The 21,584-nt window shown below is 38.2% G+C and overlaps 1 protein-coding gene across 2 annotated transcripts; it reads right to left on the bottom strand.

The window, feature by feature from the left end:
* Positions 1-5,142: 5,142 nt before the first annotated feature.
* On the bottom strand, positions 5,143-20,347 carry WASHC3 (WASH complex subunit 3). Of its 2 annotated transcripts, none has more exons than XM_064737168.1 (7): positions 20,206-20,347; positions 18,666-18,764; positions 16,351-16,416; positions 14,935-15,063; positions 13,246-13,356; positions 9,938-10,002; positions 5,143-6,927 (listed from the first exon to the last, which is right to left on the bottom strand). In XM_064737168.1, exons 1-7 carry the CDS (start codon positions 20,254-20,256, stop codon positions 6,843-6,845), a joined length of 606 nt encoding a protein of 201 aa, XP_064593238.1. In that variant the 5' UTR covers positions 20,257-20,347; the 3' UTR covers positions 5,143-6,842. The 2 variants fall into 2 exon arrangements, with proteins under 2 accessions (XP_064593238.1, XP_064593235.1); XM_064737165.1 differs by having other exon boundaries at positions 6,694-6,927; positions 13,246-13,353; positions 20,206-20,339.
* Between the last annotated feature and the right edge of the window lie 1,237 nt (positions 20,348-21,584).

Below are 21,584 nucleotides of genomic sequence, written 5' to 3'. Positions count from 1 at the left end.
CTGGGGCCAGCCATGGGTAGCTGTGCTTGGTGCTGCTGCTGGCTGAGGCTCACTGCAATGCCAGGACATCCTGCCGAGAGTCACAGCATGGCATGGAGCAAAGGGATGGATGCCCAGGAGGGTCAAGTCCTGGAAAAAACAGCCAGTGCAGGGTGGGCTGCTGTGTGTGACGATATAGACACATAACTGAAATGGAAAAATCATCCCTAAGAACAGAAAGACAAGTTCAGTTATGCAACACACTCTGTTTATACGGCACAGGGAAAGTTTGTACTCCCACCTGATTTCCTGAGGATTGCCTTACACAACACCAGCACAACATGGCCCACTTGTGAGCACAATATAAATAAGTCCCAAAAAGAACTGTCCTATTGTTCCTGCCCTCCCTGCCAAGGCTTCAGTCACCACAAAAGCATGGCATCTCTCCTGATCCAAGCTGGTCACATTTTGAAATGTTTTCTGGTAACTTAGAGCAAGAAGTTCAGGGAAACGAACAGAATTTGACTTCCTAGGAAGCTTAAGCATGTGCCTGGCTGGCTTTGGTCTCTAAGAGGCAAGTTCACCTGTGCATTTCCTACAGCAGGGCAACAGTCCACACAGACTAATGCTCATAAAACGTTACTGGAAAAAAGGAAGCTCTGTTTGCTGCGCCTCAGGTTCCACCTGCTAGTCAGACCTCACTGAGGATGAATCAGTGTTGTGGTGTTCTGCTGATTGAAACATGGCTTGAATAAAGAAAATCTAGGTGACAATCCTATAGTTGGGTTTAGGGCTGTAACCAGAGGGGGTTAAAGGCCCAGTCTCAGGGGAAAAGCATGAATGGGGTGCTGGGTAACACCTCTTGTGGCAAGGACCACTCGGGGTATAAGAAAGCTTCAGCTAGGGATGTTTCAGCTCAAATGCTGTTACACAATCTCTCCTTTTTACTTGGTTATTTTTTATCAAATCCATAAGAACCCCACTCTTTGGGATGCCTTCCTCTCATCCCTACCCAAATGTGACTGAAATTAGCCAACAGGTTCTGAAAGTTGAGGGAAACTAAGGACAGATGTGTATAAAGTGATGGTTTTTCCACAGTAAATCAAGCTAAACACTTTTCACAATTGAAATATGCAGAAAGCATCACAGAGTTATCCTGTAAAATGGGAGAGCTCAAAAGACAGCTTGGTTACAAATATGGCAATAGGCCAGCTCAACAATTATTGAAGAGCAAGGATGCCAGGAGGCTGAAAGAACAGCAACAAAACCTCACACTTACAACAGAAGAGGAAACAAATACAAAGGCCAAGTAAGAGGCAGGGAGAAGCTACAGTAATAAAAATACTACTAATAAACTCCCACCCTTGATAATCTAACTGAATTCAGCTGTTTTGAAATTATCTTCTTGACATATATTTTTGTGCAGGCAGTCAAGCTTCTAACATCAGTTTCCTAAATCACAACAAACACATGATAAAGCATTATGAACCATTTTTCACCTAATCCATTTTTTACAAAAATACTGGCTGTCCTCTGAGGGAAAAGCAAATGATGAAACAGCTGAGAAAAAGACAACTCATTTGCTTTGTTTATTTCCCTCACTACTTCTGATCTACTTTAAAAATAGGTGAACTGGATCCAGAAGACCAAAGGATTGTCCCAGCATGCAGAACTGTTCTTTTTCAAAGAGTTGTTGGGAAGTTGTAAAGAGAAATCAATACAATCAATTGTGAACAGTTTGGTTCTCACTGAGGAAGGATTCCCCAGGTCCTGGATTGTGATATAGGAAATCACACCAGGATTATGCAACCTGCTGGGAGCATGGACTGAACACTAGAGATAGTTTGCTCGAAAGCAAAAAGGATCATCACAGTTTTTAGGAGAGCTATTATTTAAAACAGGCCTTGGAAGTTTATTTCCACTGTCCAATTCTTCACAGCAGGTTGGTTCACATGTACTCAACTTTTCACCACTACAAGTGACTTTAAGGATGAGGTTTACCAAAAAATTGATGGTAATATAAAAATAACTGGTAATATAAAAATAATTATTCATATAAATGTAAAAAGTTACTCTCAGATCCCTTTGTTCTGCCTTGTATTTTCAGCACTTGGATACATGCTCCTTCCAGTGAAAGACTGGGCTAGCATTTTACTACAGCTTCTGATTTCATAGACCAGGGCATGAGGCCATATTGAAACCCAGGAAGGGATTTCTAGTCCATATTTTAGAATATACAAGAGCTTGAGAGGCAAAGGGTGTGCTATCTAAATACTATTATTCACCATTTCATTCCTTCAGGGAGAGGGCACCAGTTTTGAAATCTGAAGCAAAGAAAACCAACTGTCTGCAAAGTGAATGTTTATTCAGAATTTTCCTTTCCACCCATTAACCTGAAAATGGGAAATATAATGAATGAGAAAACAATCCATTAGTTTAAGGTCAAAACACAGACCTATTTCTTAAAAAAAAAGTAAATAAAAGGGGAGTGCTTTGTGCTGCATCTGTCCTTGCCCAATGATGTGCATTTTAATTTATGGCTATTCAGACTTGTTTCTTCAGAATGTGACATATCCAATGCTAAGCTTGTTTTTGTCACTCATTTTTTGTATGGCATGAGGAATATTATTTTAATTTTTTGCTTCATTACCCTCATAATGAACAAGTCCATGGAACTCCCTTAAAACAATATTGTATTAGCAACGTTAGTGAGTCAAACACTAGGCAGGAATACCCACAGCTTCCCAAATTAATGAAATTATATTTGGAAGCACCAACAAACTTGAAATTTTGTACTGAACATCAATCTCTGCTTGTGACTGGAGTGAAGTCTTGGTGGCAGGAGAAGGGACTGCAGGAACACTGTGGTGCTCCTCACTCCTTCCCTTAAGGCACTCAGAACTGACTTTGAGCACAGACTGGGTGCTGCACAATTAGACAAGCCACGGGCCCCAGTTAATGTGGCAGTTCCTGTTTGGCCTGTGCTTTGCAAAGTGCCCTGAATGGAGACACCAGCACATGAAGCATCAGGAGAGTAACACTCTGGATGCCAGTGCAGGCATTTCAGACAGCGGGATGCCAAATTTTCAGAAGCATAAGAAAATACATGTCCCGTTCTGCAGACAAACCCATTGTAAGACTGTTTCCTCTGTTTGGCTTTCAGAGAGAAAACTGGATCTCCAGACAGACTGAGCCCACGATGAATTTAAGCTTCTTGCTATGTATGGAAAGCAAAACTGACCTGATCACACACAGCTCAAAGTGCTGATCTTAGTGATATTCTCTTTTTCCAAGTACAGGCTATAGTTTGTTACATTTTTTTTTTTCACAGAACGTCAAACTGTACACTTACTCACTGGTGTAAATAACACACACTGGAAAGAAAAACAAGAGAGAGGAAGAGACTCAGCTTGGAAAAAGAACCACCAATTTTCGTTTCAAATGTAGCTGAACAGAAGACTTGAGAGGGAACAGATTAATGATTACAACTGCTAAACCAGGACTTCACTGTAAAGTTATCATGTCCAGATGTTCTTTTTGCCTTTGACAGGTTTTGAGGTTTTACTTACAAAAATACAGACATGCATCTATTCTGAGGGCATCTACATGCATTTAAAATGCCTGTAATACCATTAAGAAACTGACCTTTATGTATTCTGCACTCCCATTTGCCTGCAAAATGAGGAATATGGTGATGGGGCTAAAAATGTTTGTTTAAACAAAGAATATATAGTTTACCAGTAGTATTAACATATGCATTCTGTTTATGCATTATAGTTTACAAGTAGTATTAACAGATGCATTCAGTGGTTATTCCAGCAACACTGCAGTAGTTTTTTTGCCTACAAGTTGTAATACTGTCCCAGATGATGAGTTGAAATCCACACAAAATTTGTGCATATTAGATGTGTATTATTGACACTTCTTAATGTACACCGTATCTTTTAAAAGTTCATTGCTGTTGGAAGCTTTTAAAAATAAAAGTCTTAAAAATGGACTTCTTCCCTTGAAAGTATTACATATATCTGATTACTGTGCTGCCAAGCTGAAATAGTCCCTCCATTTTCTGTTCCAAAACAGATGGCAAATAATGAGCACCTTGGAATATTCTCCGCTCGCGGTATTCAGCTTGCGGTTCAGGACTTTCCAGCCTTCTGGGTTAGCACACATCTCTAGAAAACTGCTGCACATCAAGGAGCACCAGCACAGCTGACATAATTCAGCCTCAAACCAACCTTCCCACACTTAAAAGCTCCTCGTGTCAGCTGAAGCATCTGGGATTTGACTTTGGCTTAAGAGTAAAGGGATGTGTTTAGGAGTAGAAGAGCCTAAAGTGTTCAGAGGTTCAAAGGCAGCAGAAGCACTATGGGTGCTGAGATACTGAATGTAAAAAGGGATGGTTTTAGCTTTTTTCCCCCCAGTTCCTCACAATTCAGACATTTAGATTTAGTTACCACTCAACTGGGAGAGGAGACAAAGTGGCAAGATTTTTCTTAATGTTTCTGCAAGTTTACCAACACTGCAGTGCTCCACAGTAAACAGCGATCCTGAAAAGATCATCCAATTCCTAAGCAGTTAAACTCATAATTAATGAAACTGTTATTCTGTGACATAATTACTGACTAATTATCCCTTATTTTAGCAAGTGTCTGTAGGTCAGAGGCTTTCTTTTCCATTCCACATAAAAGTGCATCTGCAGTGGTGTAAAAGACAATTGATATTAGAATTTTTTTTCAAAGTTTCTTCAGAATGCTAAACAACTGACGCTATACCTTCTTTAATGTCTTTTGTTAACCCTGCTCGTTTCTTTAGAAAAACAATAAACTACTATGTCTCAATTCAACTCTTTAAATCATGCTACTTCCTTACATAGGTCTCTTTCAGTTCAAATGTATCAAACATACAATTCACATTAATTTCAGCCTTCTTTAGATTTGCTTCTTAGAACAGTGGCTATGGGGTACTCAGTTCTCCTGTAGTCACAGTGCCACCATGGGTTAACTTTAACTCCAAACCTCAATTTCCAAAACTCTCCCCTTAGGCTAGCAGGGTGATACAACTTCAGCAAAGTTAGTTCTGGAGAAAACATGAATTGCAGAGGCTTTGAAAGAATTTTCATTTTGTTTAGGACAAGATATAGGAATAAAATGAAACCATAACTTTGGTTTACAAAGTATAGCTTTTATTTTACAGACTGCTTAAATGAGTTTTCAAATATAGATTTTAAAAAGTCATGAGTCTTTCAATATATACATTCTGAAATAACATTATCACATTTACATTTGAAATACTTATTGCTAATATGTTAATATTTTTGTATTTTACCAAGTGTTACCTATGAAGAACATTTTTAAGTGTTCAATAGTAATTAACCCATCATTGAAATACCATCTCTCAACATTCTCTAGTGCATAAATGCTTTTGTAGGGATTCAGGAATTATTCTGATTTACAGGTTATGGAGAGCATAAATATGTCTGCTAGGCTGAAATGGGAGCCACGTTTAAGTCACAGGAAAAAAAAAAGCATTAACCTAATTAACCTACTGAAGTGGCACAAATAACTAAGAGAGAAGGTATTGATTCAGTCATAAAGGCTAACAAACTTACACATTTGGAGATTCAGTTTTAGTCTTCTCTTGGTCACAGCAAGAATGTGAAACACCAGAAAGTTAATGACTGCATGGCTCACAGCATTCTGGTATAATCACAACAATCTGGGGAATTCAAACAGATTGCAAAGGATTTCATGTGGAACAAACGGCATTAAAGAAGATTCTTTAATGAAATGTAATTTTTGAGTCACAGAGTACATCAAGTAATTTTGAGGGGAATCTTCAGGGCACATCTTCAGGCATTTTTTTATATTGTTCTCAATGAGTGCCTCAAGAGGTGCCAAGGTAGTTTTATCCTTATACAACCTGAATTTCAGCTTCTTTGCTGAAATTATCAGCAAAGGCACCAAACTGGAGGCGATTTCTCACCCTAAGCAAACTGTTCAGCCACAGCTTCTTTCGAGTAAGGCCAATGAAGTCAGAAAATGGTTTCAACTGACCCACATAGCAGAATCTCACAATCTCATACTCCATTAATGATCTCCCAGTCCCTTGCCTTTTTCTTTTCCCAGTGTCATTTTCAAACCAGCCTTGTCACGTTTGTACCTTTCTACAACACTGCAACCTGAACTGGATAAATCAACCCTTCAAGAGTAGGAGTTCCTTTAACAGCTTCATACAGACTCTAATGTGGCACTGAATAGCAGTATATGCTTTGAAAATAGATTCAAAATGGGGTTTAATATATTTTACACTTGTATTTTAGTTCTTCTCAAATCTGAGTATCACTGATTTGCAATCACCATAAGAGAGCTGACTTATTTGTAATTCTTGTTGCACCACTGCAAACACAGGATATTGCCAAAAAGGTACAGTTTATCAGTGAAACGCTTTCATTTTCCAAAGTTAATTTACCTTTAAGTTATGAGGCAGAAAGAAGGCAATGTAGGTTAAATGTGTTACTCAGAAAATATAACAATGACCAGAAAGGAGTTTTAGAGAAATGGAGGTTTAGAGTTGTGGAATTCTTAGAGCCCTATGGAATAATTTCAGCAGAACCAGAAATGAATCCGACATGATGCAGCATAAAAACTGCAAGGATCTCATGATTCATTTTCATGGGGGAAGGGTTCAGGTCAAAATATGCTGCCTGTTCAAACTTTCCAGATCAGAACATGGAGGATCTTAGTTCTTAAAAACGCCATCAGACAAACCATGTCATCCGTGTGATCCACACAAAACTATTGTCTGCCAAAGCTCCAAACACATGAGCACTTAACAAAGGTTTCCAAAGGCTGGAATCAGTCTCTTCAGTCACTGAATGAAGATTCACTATCAGAACTCTCTTCTGCTTTGCCATCATCTCCCCAGGCAGGCACAGGGGCATCTGGGGTCCTGCAGGAACAAAAACATTCTGTGCTGTAAATCCAGCTGACAGCACAAGCGGCTCAGCACGTAATACGGCCGTCCTTGCACGACAACCGCAGGCACTTTATTGCCACAACATTTAACACATCAACTGTTTATGGCTCACAAACTCACACCTTGGTGGTATTGCTTCACCTACAACTGGAAGGCAAACACTAGAAACTGTAACTCACTGGACATCAAAACTCTGCAGACACCAGAGTGAATGCACGCCTTTGATGCCATCAGAAATGATGACAGATCGTTAAGAAGTGGCAAACACTTGTAGAAAGAGTTGAAAGCAGGCAATAATGATTAATTCAATTTTTTTTTCAATCTTCAGAGGTTGTTGGGCTGAAAGGAACATTCTGTACACTACTGAGCAGTGTAAATAGTACATGAAAAAAATAAGACAGGAAATGAACAATATTGTATCCAACTAAAACTGCAGGGATAATTTAGTGAAGCAAAAAAGAATTACTCAGAGTGGAATTTGGCTAGAACATTGGGTTAAATTTGACATGCAAGAGCAGCCATGGGATTTTTATTGACTACAAATGATCAGACCTCTTGTATTTAGTTTTAAAGAAATTGTTTAGGATGGATCTTAACACTGTGGCAAAATGTTTGCTTGGGGAATCTACTGGAAATGAAGTTGAGAGAGCAAGCCATCTAAAGACTAACTAACATTACTGTCTGAAGATGCTGGCTCTCCATGGACTCTCCCTCCAAGTATGTAATGAATTTGACATTCAAGCAATACAGAGCCTGATAAAGGCTGAAAGAGAGGTATAAAATACAAACATAATTATACTTGGGGGAAAATGACATTCAGAGAACCTCACTTCCTGTATGATAGTTAACATCTCTTGGATAAAATATTGCATTTTAAAGTAAGCTGACAGTTGTATTAATCATACTCTTCTTATTTATCTTGGGAGTATAGAATTTCTTTTCCAATATTAGTTCTGTTTAGTGTAATTTCTCTGTTGGGAATCCCTTAGGTAACTTTAAAGTGTTCCTAAACATTTTTGGTGCAAAGATGAGAAGTGTGTGAAAGAGCTGCAGAAGAGCCTTCTCCCTCCCCACTGCACACCTCTAAAACAAGTGAAGAAAGCATTTGCTTTCTCATGCAAATACCACTTCACAATATTATTCCTTGTTGCTGTGGTAATGACAAAACAGAAGAGCTGTGCAAAGACGTGATTTGCAGAGACCAGTGCAAAACCTCTCATTTGTCAAGAAGAGGAAGATGATGCTGAATTCCTTTAGCTCATGAGAGCAGGACAAACTCTTCTGGAACTGAAGATAGGCAAGAGAGGAAGAAACAAAGTAAGAAATAACAAAATAAGAAACAAAATACGAAACAAAAATTGAAGATAGGTAAATTGGGAGCTTGATAGAACAGGCAGTTACAAATGCTGTAGAAAGTTGAGAGGTGGAAAAGCCAAGAGGAGAGTGTAGAAACAATACTGTAATCATTAGAATTAGCACACCCACAGCCACAAATAACCCATGCTCAGCCAATGGCAAGGAGCTGGGGCAGTCTGCAGTGAGTGACTGAGCACACAGCCATGTGCACATTTTCCTAATTTTCTCTGGGACTGAGTGAGCAGGCCCAAGGAAGCTGAAGACCCAAGAAATGCAGTGTGGATGGCAAGACACATATAAAAGAAGGCCACAGAAGAAGCCTACAATCAAGAATATTGAAAAGTCACCTCTGATACCTTAACATGTTCCACATTATGCACCTTGCCAAATAATTAGCTTTCTGTAACTAGTTTTCAAACCAGTAACATTTTAAAGAAAATTTGACTAAGCGTTACTGTTGCACAGATCTTTGAAGATGGATTTTGAGATCTAACCCCAAATATATTCTGTGAGCCTCAATCCACAATAATAATGTTTCTGTCTTAACACAAAATAGGCAATCCAAAAGCAGACACTTTTTAAAAACAGCTTTTCAAATTTTAACATATTATCTTTTTGTTTTATCTACTATAAAAATCCACCCAAACATGAAGAAATAGCAGCATTTATAGAAAGGTATGGACAGCAAAAAATACAATACATTTAACACACATATAGAAAACCCACATTTGCTAAACTTATCTCCAACTTGCACTGGGTCTTTTTTTTATTTCTCATTCAATCAGTAAAGAAAACAACTGAGGAATAACTAATTTAGGCTTATCTAGACCAGGAAATAACTGGGAGCTAAAGTGACTCATGATATGATGATACTTCAGGTTTATTTTATTTAACAAGTAGCTAGTTTCAGAATAAATAAATGTATAAAATGTATAAATAAATTTATAAAATGTAAAAGGACTTAATTGGAAATGAAAAATGGACTTTTTAATACCTTGACAGTTTCTGAAAATAATGCAAAAATACTTCACACATTTTGGTGTCTATAATGTAAGAATGAAAGTTAATACTTTAATCAGTTTAACAAATTCTGTGAAATAATACAGTAGAGCTAAATTAAATGTCAACTGCAAAGTAAGACTGAAATTAACGTTTATGGTCAGACAAGAAGCTTGGGAAGTTACTATCTATTCTTAGTATAGCATTCTTCACATCAGATTAACTCAATCACAGCCAAAATGATGAACTGCTGACGTCAATTTACGCTGCCAATTTTGAAGTCAAGGTGTACACTACTCTGCTGAGGGAATCTGGAAACAATTGTGCTGTCCCTCAAGCATTCCACAAAATAAGACTGAGTTTGTTCTTACTACTCTACAATAATGACATTTTCTTATTGGAGTGTTGAAAGCAAGTATTTGGGAAAAATCTCATAGTCTACACAGGGCACTGCAAATGGCTGCTGACCTTTTATTTGAGTCCTCATTGCTAAATGCACACTGTCAGATGCTAGATTGTCACTGCTATAGCCCAGAACACCATGAACAACCTTTTCTAAGCACGTTTTTCCAAGTTTTTTAAACACACAGTTGCACTGCAGCCCTACTGGGAGTCACAAATTACTTACTCAAGAAGATCTGGATTCAGCCCCTCGGAAATCATTTTGTTTCTTATTGCCATTACAGGAACACCCTGTGTAGCAGGAGGAAGAATAATATAAAACTACTGGACACAAACAGGTGAGATAAATAACACAGGTACTTTTAAACCACACTTTCATATAAATGTATGCATGTCACTTGTCAAACAACAGCATGGAATGTTCATCTCAGTTCCCATCATAATGAACCTAGAAGCAAGAAATGATTGAGATTAAAAGCCTGTTTAAACCATCTTATATTTATGGCAAAACATCTAGAGCAAGTTGCAGGGAGAGAAAAATTAAGACTGGATAGATATACTTTCAATTTATGCACACAAAATTATGAAGCTGACATTATCTGAATGGGTAAGAACGTGGAGAAAGCACAAAGTAGCACAAAGACAGCAGAGAAATTGTGCTAGGAAAGACTTGGGCATGCTGAAGGTATATCCAAGAGAGAGGAGAAAACCAGGGAAGTGCATCTGCTACCCCTCCAGAAGGATCTTGTAAGGCAGTGCTAAAAGCTGGAGAAGTCTAAAAAGCATGGAGAAAAAGGCAAACAGGACATGAGAACAGAAGCACAATTTAAAAGTGAATTCTCTGAATACTGCTTGAGCAGTCAGGCCTGAATCTTCTGCGACTTGTGGACAGATTTCAGCCAAATATGTACATGTTAAAAAAAATTCCCTCCAATCACTACAAGTCCTTCCACAGCTTCTGCACTTTATTTTATTCATCAACACCTAAACATCCTCTTATCTTGGATCACATATCCAAGACCCACGTCCTCTCAGGAGAACCATTCCAACAAACTGCTCCTATGTTTCCACTATAGCTGCTCAAAGGCAACTTGTTGCTTTGCCATCTCCTGTTGGAAACCATCAGAAAGACCATCTGGATCACTCCATGCCAATATAGGATATGGGAAAAAAACCCAAACCAAACGAGGATACAATTTCTGATTCAAAAGGAACAAAGTTACTGGTGGTCTAAGAAATTCTAAATCAAAAGTGGGGCAGGGCTAGTGTCTTTTGTCCAAAAGCAAGTAAAATAGTGCTACAATAAAGGGCAGGCATGACTAATGTTCCAGAGAAAGATGTGATTCTAGTGACAGCTCCAAGGTAAGAACCACAATTAAGGATTGTGCATGAGCACTGTGGAACAGCACACACACAGGTACATAGCTGTAGCAATTTATCAGAAATGATGTCAAAAAGGTCATTCCAGCAGCTGCAATGTAATACCTTGAAATAAAAGAATATCTCATTACTTCACAACTAATGTGCATTACACAGGTGAATATTTTGAATATTTATTTGAGTATTTCATGACGGTTTAAAAATTGAGTTATTCTAGTATAGATCTGGACACCAGGGATTGTGTGTCTACACACCATCTTGTACTAATGCACTAACTTTTCCCCTGCTTCACTGCTCTTAGGGTACTTTTCCCCACCTCAGAAGTCACTGATGAGTTGTTTATCCATCAATTCAAACTACGTGAAAACAGAATTGAGTCAGATCAGGCAAGGCAGAATTCATATTTGATTTCAATCAAAGGGAATTTGGTATAGGACTTCTAAGAATGGGTTGTTTTTATGTTCACACTTGGTGTGCATTAAAATCTGTGAGAAAAAAATCCTCTCAGTACCCTCATATATCACAGATCCACAAAACTAATCTGAAGTTTAATCAAAATGCTCTTTTAGACTTCTTACCTGAAGGAAAACAATTAAGACTGTATCTTTATCTATTTATAATACAATCAGGGAAATACAATTACTTTACCTTTCATGCTTCCTAAATTTTAATCTGCAAATATGCTACTGCTTTTGTGTGATTTCTTGGAATATTGTTGTAAATTTTAAAAAGAAAGAATTTAGTATCCTCAATTGCACTCCACCAAATGAGTTTGTCACAATTTCATGGAAGAGCTACTTTTAGTTTAGAATGGTGCTCTTTTATACAACAAACATTGTGAGTAATAAATAATTTATCAGTTCAAACAAATCTTCACCTAGAAACTTAATTTGGGCAAATAAATGACACTAACTGAAATACTTGACCGGACAAGGAGACAAGTTTGGCAAATACAAAAACACACATTAATTTGTAGTATGTTAGTTTGACTTTCCTACCACACTGTTTACAACTGGCAGAAGAGTCACCAGGAACTGCCAGTACACAGGAGAAATGTGGAAAGTGAGATCTCACTCCTCTAGCAGTCATAAAAAAAAATAAAAATTCAAAGTAATTAGACCATCCAGCACTTTCAAATCCACTTTGAAGTCTGGCATTAAATCAATACAGTAACATAGTGTTCTACTCTCTGCTACTATCCCACTGCTACGTTTTCCAAATGGTTTGTAATGAGCTACCCATAAAGTTCCAATTTGTGATTCAAGTGAAAAATAAGGTTTGGAACACCATTCAAGGGATGAAGCAGACCAATTGTAATAATTTCTCTGAAGACTGAGTGAAACCATGAAGTTAGTTTTCACATAAGCAACATTTTATTAATACTATGACACAGTCATACTTTCCAGAATTATAGTATGTATTTTAGAGGAAAATTTTCCCTGACAAATTGAAAATAAATTGAAATAAACTCTTTGTTTCCAATCTCATTTTTAAGTTTGTGGATGCGAAACGACCTCTTAAAAATATCACAAACAGTCTCCCATTCAACTTCTCATTTCTTCATTAGATTTCACACTTGTTAATATTGAGATTATAATAATTTATTTCCTATTTATCTGTAGCACAGACCACAGATAAAGATGTAAACAAAACCTGCATCATGAATAACAGGAAACTGGAGTGGAACCAGATAATGAAGTAATCCTTGTATCTCTATTTTGGTCCTTACAGAGATATCAAGTACTCCTGTTCTGGACTATACTTGCAAAGCTGTATTTAGTACCCTCCAGTAAAATCAGGCTGCAATCAGTCTGTATGCAGGGAATGACTCCAATTTGCCAGGACAACTCCACTTTCAGTGGCATCTTCTGTGCCTCCGGCTAATATCACTTTGCCTTTACACATTTCACACTTCACTTCACAAGTCTACCAGCAGAATTTTGTAGAAAGATCTTGCCAGAAGCTGTCTGAGGGAATATATTACATTAATTCAGTTATTAGAGAAGATGTGCTAGAATATTATGATATTAACCTACCTTAAAGATTACTGTTGCAATGTATGTTTTCAGACATTTAAGGTTCACTTACAGCTGTGTGGTGCATTCCACCAAAAAATAACATGCTAGCCAAAGAATGACATGAGAACTGACTTACCACTTGCACCATTTTGAGGTATCTGGCATATCTTGGATCCTTGGCCACAGTTGTGACATTTTCTGTTACCACCTCTGTTTTCTGCAACCCTTCTTCTTGTGTATTGTTCTGCTGAATGTGAAGAACAAACCCTTTAATGGTTAGGTGCACACACCACAGCCACGGAGAGATTCCAAACAATAAAACTGGGTATTTCAGGGTAAAGAGCAACTCTTCCTCATCAAGATTATTCTGAAATTCTTCAACTCTTCCTCATCAAGATTATTCTGATCTACACTCACAAAATTAGAGGTTTCCTAGATGTAAGAAATCACAAATCCAGCTCTTTTGCTGTTCACTGTTACAAGAGTGTCTTTCTACTTTTAGATACAATTTAAAGTTATTGAACAACACATAAAAAACCAGAAAGACCCTAATAACCCTGTTAAGTTGCATTTAATAAATATCACAGTATTAAATGCAAATGGTCTTTTAATAAAAAATATTTATAAGTATATCAATAAATCTCCCCCTGTAGTCCAATGCCTTTTTTCCTCAAAGTATTTGATTCCCTGACAAAGGTTTCATACATATCATGTAACTTCTAAACTGTACTTTTGAGTATAAATCATTACTCAAAGGACAATATAACGAAATCAAAGATTCCTTGAAAGTATTTAATTTAAATTAAATGAAAGATGACGAGAAGTTCCAGTAGTTTTAAAAGAACACAGAAAACTGTAATTTTTCTACAAAACTAACCACCTGAAAGTGTGAAATATATGAACTTTATATACTTAAATATACTTTATATACTTCCATATCTGAGAGGAGGAACATTTTAAGGAAAATGAACTCATGGTGAGTCATTCTCCAATGTGGCTGGAACATGCAATGCTGTCCAGAGTCTCCCCTGCTGTAAATCAGAGTTACAATCTTTGACAGGCAGGCAAAAGCAGCAGCGTGCTCCAGCTACTGCTTTTCCACAGCAACTTCCACCAAATAAGAGAATGAGCAGAGATCAGAATTGAGGATTCCATGAGAAGAAACTGTAAGGGGAAACCAGGAGAAGAACTCCATCTACAAAAGGGGCTGAAAGCCTGACTTAGTTAAGTGGTGATCATGGGATTCAAATGTCTGGGTTAAAAAATCAACAAACCACACACATTAAATTCCCCAAAATGACAAGAAGTTAGTTGCAGGGGTAGTATTTTAATGCTGATTGCTAGTAATAAGCTGGCATTTACTGTAAGTGGAGGATAATATACAGAAAACCTTCAATGTAATAAACTCTTTAGAATTAAGCATGCTAGAAATTCCAATTTGAGCTAAAAGCTCACATTCTGAAGAAAGGAGAAAAGAGTTGCAATGATGTGATTTGAACTGGTATTTTCATTCATGACCGTCCCAGCACCCTGATGCAATTCCTGTTCATAATTTAGTGTGATTAAAGAAAAGGAAGGAGAAATTTAGCACTAGATTTGAGTTAGTTCTAATTATTTAAGTCACACAGTTAATAAAGGGTATTGCCTTTTTTGTTTTAAGTCACTTTTTAAAACAGTGCCAATAGAGAAAAGCCTACTCTTAGACTTTTACAGCTGATCGCTCACTTCCAATAGAATTGCTCCTTCTATCTACTGCAAATGACATTTAAAACTTGACCTGGAGAGCTCTGTTCCTCCAAGGTATGAGTTATGCCTCATTACTTACTCCAGGCTGAGGTGATCCAGCTGTCTGCGGATCTGCAGCAGCCTGTGCCACAGGACCATTTGTAACACTGTTCACATTTGCACTGGACACTTCAAATTTGACATCTTCTAGGCCAGGAATTGAGGATAACTGAATGCAAAAAACATCATCAAATAACCAATGAGCACTTCATAAGACTACATGTACAAAATCTGCAGCACCCTGCTTACCACTTACTATCCAGGTAGGTTTTACGTTAGTAAAATTGTAACTTTCTGCCCTTTGTTTTGGTATTTTGACTGGGGGGAAAAATCTTTCTATCCAGCTGCCTTCTACAATAAAAACTTTCACTGTTAACACAGGGCTGCAGAGCAGGAAAGGCTTCCACACCTTCCCAGCATTTTGCTACTGCATTTATCAACCACATGAGAGCCATGCAATCTCTGCTACTTCTCCTACAGTGAAAGAAATCATGGCAAGAACAGCTCTATCACCTAACAGATGGGAGACTGGTTACAAATTTTTTGGATTTTCTACATCTTTCACTTTTTTAAAGGAAATGATGTGAAAGGATATTAAACACACCACAAATCTATTTGAAGGAAATTCTGTTTAACATGATTATGAAGAATTCTGCAAAAATTCGTCATCAATGCAGATCATTCCTAAACATTTTGAAATAAATAAGAGTTAGTAAGCTCTGTTTGTATTATTACACTATTTTTTTCCCCACAAAGATCTTAATGAATGCTTTCAAAATATTCCCCCCCTTGCTCCCAGAAAAGCCAGCTGAAATTGCCTCCACCATTATTGAAAGAAGAACTTGCTAAAATTTTATGGTGGGTGATTGATTGACTTTGGGATCTTGTTGGGGTTTTTTTTTCCTAGTAAATGATATACTGTATTTTCTATCTAAGACCACAGATTGTATCTTTTTGTCGTTTCAGCTAAAGAAGATAAACTAATTTACATTAGCTTAGATCCAGTTCAGGTCACATTTCAATATCAAAAGGATTTCCAAGGCTTCTCCCTAGTTACTTATATCAGCTGAAGTCCTTAGAGTCCAGTAACATACAAAGATACTTTTGTTTTACAAAGGGGGAAAGAATTTCCTTATTACCGTTTGTATGGCAAAAAAGTGTTCCTTTCCTGTTACACATGCTTAACAAACTCAAATTTTCCACTAGGTATTGTTGTTTCCTTTCTTCTGTATGAACTACCTATTCAAATGTTACACAGTATAAGTAGTAAGACATTAACTAGGGAAGAGAGTTAAAGAATTTTTGGTATCAGGATTTGATATCAAGATTTTGACATCAGACTCCTTCAAATCATTATGAAAACTTATTTGCTCAATTCAGACTCTAGAAAGGAAGCTATTTCACATAATCTGGGAGGCTGTCACTCTTAGAAGATGAAGTCTCTATCCATACAAACCTTTGCATCCAGAATATTGAGCGTGGTTTCAATTTGTTGGATACGGAGAGACAGTGCTGACAATTTCTACAACAGAAAACAATTAGGATGTGAAAACACTCTCCTGTGCACTTGGACATATAAAAGAGTTTGCAGCTAGTTTAAAAAAATCACTTTTTTTTAGCTTCTCCCTGCTGAAGGCAGAGTGCAGTGTAAATGAGATTATCACATTATGAAATGAATGAAGCAATGACAACCCTTTGTAGAACAGTAGCTACAGCGGTACAAATTTTAAATAATTTTACTCTGCAGTTGGTTTTCCCCTATAATGACAGAAATGAAGACAGACTATTTACAAAAGAAAGCCAAAGTAAATAGGGTATTACTTTGGGCAACTGGAGAATAATGGTAGACACATTGTACTCTCCCAGTTACTGAAAGATCTTTCTTCAAAGCTTTTTCCAAATGTGGAAGATGAAAAGAGATGATGTGTGTGTATGTAACTGCCCAAATACAAAGAGAAAATCTGATAATTAATACAGCAGGTGATTCAATAGTCCTATACAGTCAAAATCCACAATCAATCAGAACTAACCTGACACTTTATATGCTCCAGGTGCACCTCAATCAAATTTTGAGTTTTTTTTTTTTAAATACAACTTAAGTTTTTCTAAATTACTCCATAAGAACTGCCAGTCTTTTAACTAATCACTACCATACTCCACCAGACCTGTCCAAGTGAAGTTGGCTAGAGTGCTGGCTGGCAGATACGTACCATTCTGACAGCTTTCTGGCACCTTGGCAAGATTCTGCCTGGCTCTGAAGCAGAACTTTAACACCCTAAGAAAATGGCAGTTCTGCCAATATGCTAGAAAAAGCAGGAGACTGACAGGAGTTAGTCTTTTTGGATAGAGCACTGACTTGTTTACAGATGGTCCTTTGTTCACGAAGAGGAGTCAGCTCCTATTGGAAGGAACTATGTGTTCTACATTTAACTGGATAAGGGGGAGGAAAGATGTACAAAAGACAATTATGCAATTTTATGGGTCTATTTGACTAGACAAGAGCCAGGAAATTTAGAGTTAAGGATGGTGTCAGCTCTGATTTTGAGTTTCTTGGCTTCTGTTGACTTACACTGCGACCTTTCACATTAAAAACACTTCTGTACTTCATGAATACGAAAAACTTCTCAAGGAGTATATAAAGCAACTACTTGAGTCTCTTGAGTAACAGCACATTTTGGTTAACTAATAACTGTTTTATTAGGCAGACTTCACAGTGCTGCTGTGTGCTCAAGGTGGCTTTAAATATACGTGTTCTGATTTCCAGAGGGCCCGTGGAAGAGGGAATTCTGGTATCAGTTGACAACTGACTCTTGGACAACTGACAACAGCATCATCAGGCGGTCACACTGTCCCACCTATCAAGTTACAAGAAGTTCAAAAACCTAGGAAAAATGACTTTTTTTCCTCTAAAGCTCCATATATTCTTGTAATATCCAAATCTTATACTTGTCACGCGTCTGGCTCTAAACTCCACCAACAAATAACAGAATTTCTCAGATTACATGGCTTAGGCTAATTGGATTTGACTGCTGCTCTGGCTCAGCTGGCTAGAGCTGTATGGCATTCTTTTTTGAATAAACTAATGAAAAAGTACAAAAAACCTCTAAAGACAAAAAGGTTACCCTCAAAGCCATGTTAGAAAACACCCTTTTTACAAGGAGGACTCTTGTCCTGTTCAGTGGACAATTCTGATCTTCTTGGTCTGGTGTATTTCCATTGACTCTAAAGTCACATAAACTTACTAATCCCAAATATTTTTATTTTTCTCTCTTTTTGCAGGAAACTGAAGTTAAAGACTTCATGTTCTATACTAATCACTTGCCAAAAATGTCCTTTTTCCAACAAAAAAACTATTTGCATTCAGTAATTTGCATTTGCTTAGCGTACAACTCTCTTAAATTAAAGGTGATAAAATCTGAAAGTAAGTCTTGATGGACCACAAAAACATGGCATCCTTCTTTCATAACAACATCAGAGCCAGAGATGAAGCTGCTCAGAATAAATTCCCTGTATCAAGAAGTTCAAAGACTGTTAGAAATGCAAAAGTTTAAGAAAACAGGAGAGTGTGGCACAACAGGAGTTCATGTGGGTCCCTTGGGGAAAAATTCTGTCTTGAGCACTTACTAAAGAGAAACCTTCAACAGAAAGCAGACTACATTTTTGGTTTAGGCTACCAGTATTACTGCATCAAAAACGTTTAAATGAATGGTTCCCATTTTTTGAATTTCTTTTAATTGTATCAAGGGCCAGCTGGGAAAATAATAAACATACCTCTTCACAAACAGTAGAAAAGCGGTTGAGAAACTGCACTGTGTGAACCACAAACTGGTTTAGAAATGCTACAGTTCTTTTCTGCTGAATAGCAGGAACCTGCATTAAAAAAGGTAAGGAAATTAGGTTACACATCAATATCAAGTTTCACATTTGAATTGAAGTATCTGTTCAAATGCAGATTTTTTAGAAGAAATGATTTGGAAATCTGTCTTAAGTGTGCCTGCTATGAATGCATACATACACACACCATTTTCTAATACACATATGCATTCATACAAAACCTTTGCCACTAAAAGCCTACTAGCATGACAGCTGAGAATTTACAGGACACATAGAAAAGGCAACAAGACCCAAGAAATGAAGGATTGTTATCTTAAAGAAAACACCTCCAGATGAAATTGTGAATATTCCTGAAAATCAGAAGGAAAAACAAACTTGGCCAGCCATACTAATACTCATTTACAACTAATGCCATGATGAAAACTGAAGTGTAGTAATGTTTCTGTCTGAGTATTTGAACACCCAGACTATCCTAAAATGACCAAAAGTTATCCTCCAAATCAGTTTTGATGCTCACATCCTTTCCAGACTAAAATGTAGAATGTTATGTTTGCCAAAAAGAATAGTAGTCATATTGTAACACAGAGTTGGGATTTTTATTTAAACCATTACAGAAGACTGGATTCAGGAATTTGCACACAAAAGTTTATGTATAAAATTTTAGTTTATGTATAAAAATTTAGTGCCAATGTTAATAACCTTGGACAACTGGTTTAAGTTTTAACATTCCCAATGGAAATCAGCCTATGAAATTGTCATTGATTTATATGGAAGATTTACAAGGAATATTATTGGCAGCCAAGATTCTGCTGCACTTTTTTGGTGAATAGAGCGACCCTCTGGTCTTCACCTCTTCTTTAGCCGCTGATTTATCGGTGCATTCAATACACAATCCACTATGGCCATCTTAAAATATCCTGACTTTTTGTGAGACTTTTGTTGCCACTATCTCGAGCCTTCATCCTGTGCACTGTACAACAGCATCTGCTGAAGTTCAGTTCTGTGGTTCCAAAATTTGCCAAGCAGAAATTTGCATTTGCTTATGACTTCAGCAGAAATCTGTGGGGTGGCACAGAGCACGGAAGACTCACTGGGTGAACTCGAACTGTCCTGTCTTTGCGCTGCCTTTTGAGGAAACTAAGTTTAAAAAGAAAGTTTCTGCAACATTTAAAGAAATGAACACACAGCTTTGCACAGGATTTGCCTCGCAGATCGATGTCTGAGACGGCTTAGTCTTTAAATACGAAGTTATCGCAGAACTTGCAGGAGAACAGCTGGAGACAGAGGTAAGGACCAGAGGCCGCTCGTTCCCGGTGCGAGGGCGGCAGCGTCCCCGCACGGGGAGCTCCCCTCGCCCGCTGCCACCGGGCCAGGCCGGGCCGGGCCGGGGGGACGCGGGGCTCGCCCAGCACCAGGGCCAGCGCAGCCGGGCAGCAGCAGCGGCAGCCGCGGAGCGCCGGGCGAGCGCAGCCCGTACCTTGGTGAGGTCAATGCCGGAGCCCACGATGGGCAGCCCGTCCTCGTCCATGGTGCTGGGCCGAGCCGGGCCGGGCCGGGTGCGGCCCCGCTCCACAGCTCGGCCGCGCTCCGCAGCCTCGGCCCGGAAACAAACGCCGAGCGCCGCGGGGCGGGGCGCGCCCGCTGCCCGCGCTTCCTCCTGGGAAACGCAGTCCCGGAACGGAGCCCTGTGCCCCGGGATAAACCCCGGCGATAAACTCCGAGCTCCTGGGCTGCCTTCTTTGGCACCCGCTTTTTTGCATTTTTTTTTTTGCATTTTGCGATGCAAGTGTTGCCAGCCGCTGAGGGGCCCGGCCATGCCCCTCACTGCCCCACACTGATACCCAGCCCTCCACAGGCCTCAGGAAAGGGCCCTGCATGGTGGTGTTTGGGAAGTGTCGTCCTCTGCAGTAAAATGTCAAGGAAATAATGAGAAAAGCCAGTGAAGGAACTGTTCCTGTGCTCACACGCATAATTTGGGTGCGGAAGTGCCACACTTTGGATGTGGGGAGTCAAAATTAGGAGCGCTGAATGCCTCTGGGTTCTTCCGAAATAGACAAATTTGGGGTGATCTGGAGTCCTTGTTTACATCAGTAAATCCAAAGAGACTGTAGTGGATTTCCATATTAGTGGAAATTCTTCATGGTTACATCTAAATACTGCTGCATTTAATGAACCCTCCTAAATTCAGGCCAGTTAAGAAACCGTCTCAGTCTGAGGATGTCAGGTGGAAACTTCTTTTGTGATGAGATGAATAAAGACTCACTAATTACTGCAAAACTTTGAAGACTAGATCCTAAATGTAATATACTAATTTTGGTTTAAAATTTACCAAAATTCTCATTTTACTTCCAAATCATCAGTTTGCCAAAACATTCTACAAATCCATATACAGAATCAATGGTAGCTTACTCCAGTTACCATAAAATTGTCAATTATTAACTGAAACAGCTTTTTTGGCTTTATTACTTTCACAATGTATTTATGACTAACCTGCTGTCATATGCATATCATTATTACATTATTACAAGATAGTATAGCAAAGTTTTTCTTGTCCATGCTAATTGAATTATTGAACATCTTCTGATTCATACTCAGCTTTGGAGCACTGATGTTGTTGGCTCAATTTCTCACCTCTCCGAAAGGATGCACTGCAGACTAGCCTACAAAATTCAGTGGGTTTAGCTTTCAATCCATAGCTTACAGGAATTGTTCAAATTTGTGTCGGGCAATAGAGCTGTTTATTTAACTAAGAGTTATTTTGCACTAACTTGAGTTATTTGTTTATAATTACCTTAAAATTCCAACTAAATATATTCGAGAAGAATTAATCTTGTTTATCATTAAGTGTCTATAATA

This window comes from Zonotrichia leucophrys, chromosome 1A (genome assembly GCF_028769735.1).
Source record: "Zonotrichia leucophrys gambelii isolate GWCS_2022_RI chromosome 1A, RI_Zleu_2.0, whole genome shotgun sequence".
NCBI lineage: Eukaryota > Metazoa > Chordata > Aves > Passeriformes > Passerellidae > Zonotrichia > Zonotrichia leucophrys.
This window is presented reverse-complemented; position numbering and strand designations above follow the sequence as displayed.

Bases quoted from the DNA above. Each gene is read 5' to 3' on its own strand.
- WASHC3 (XM_064737168.1), bottom strand. From the start codon at position 20,256: ATGGACGAGGACGGGCTGCCCATCGTGGGCTCCGGCATTGACCTCACC. The intron at 18,765-20,205 runs GTACGGGCTGCG...TTTTTAATGCAG, and splicing joins CCGGCATTGACCTCACCAAG to GTTCCTGCTATTCAGCAGAA. The intron at 13,357-14,934 runs GTAAGTAATGAG...CTTCACATTCAG, and splicing joins CTGGATCACCTCAGCCTGGA to CAGAACAATACACAAGAAGA.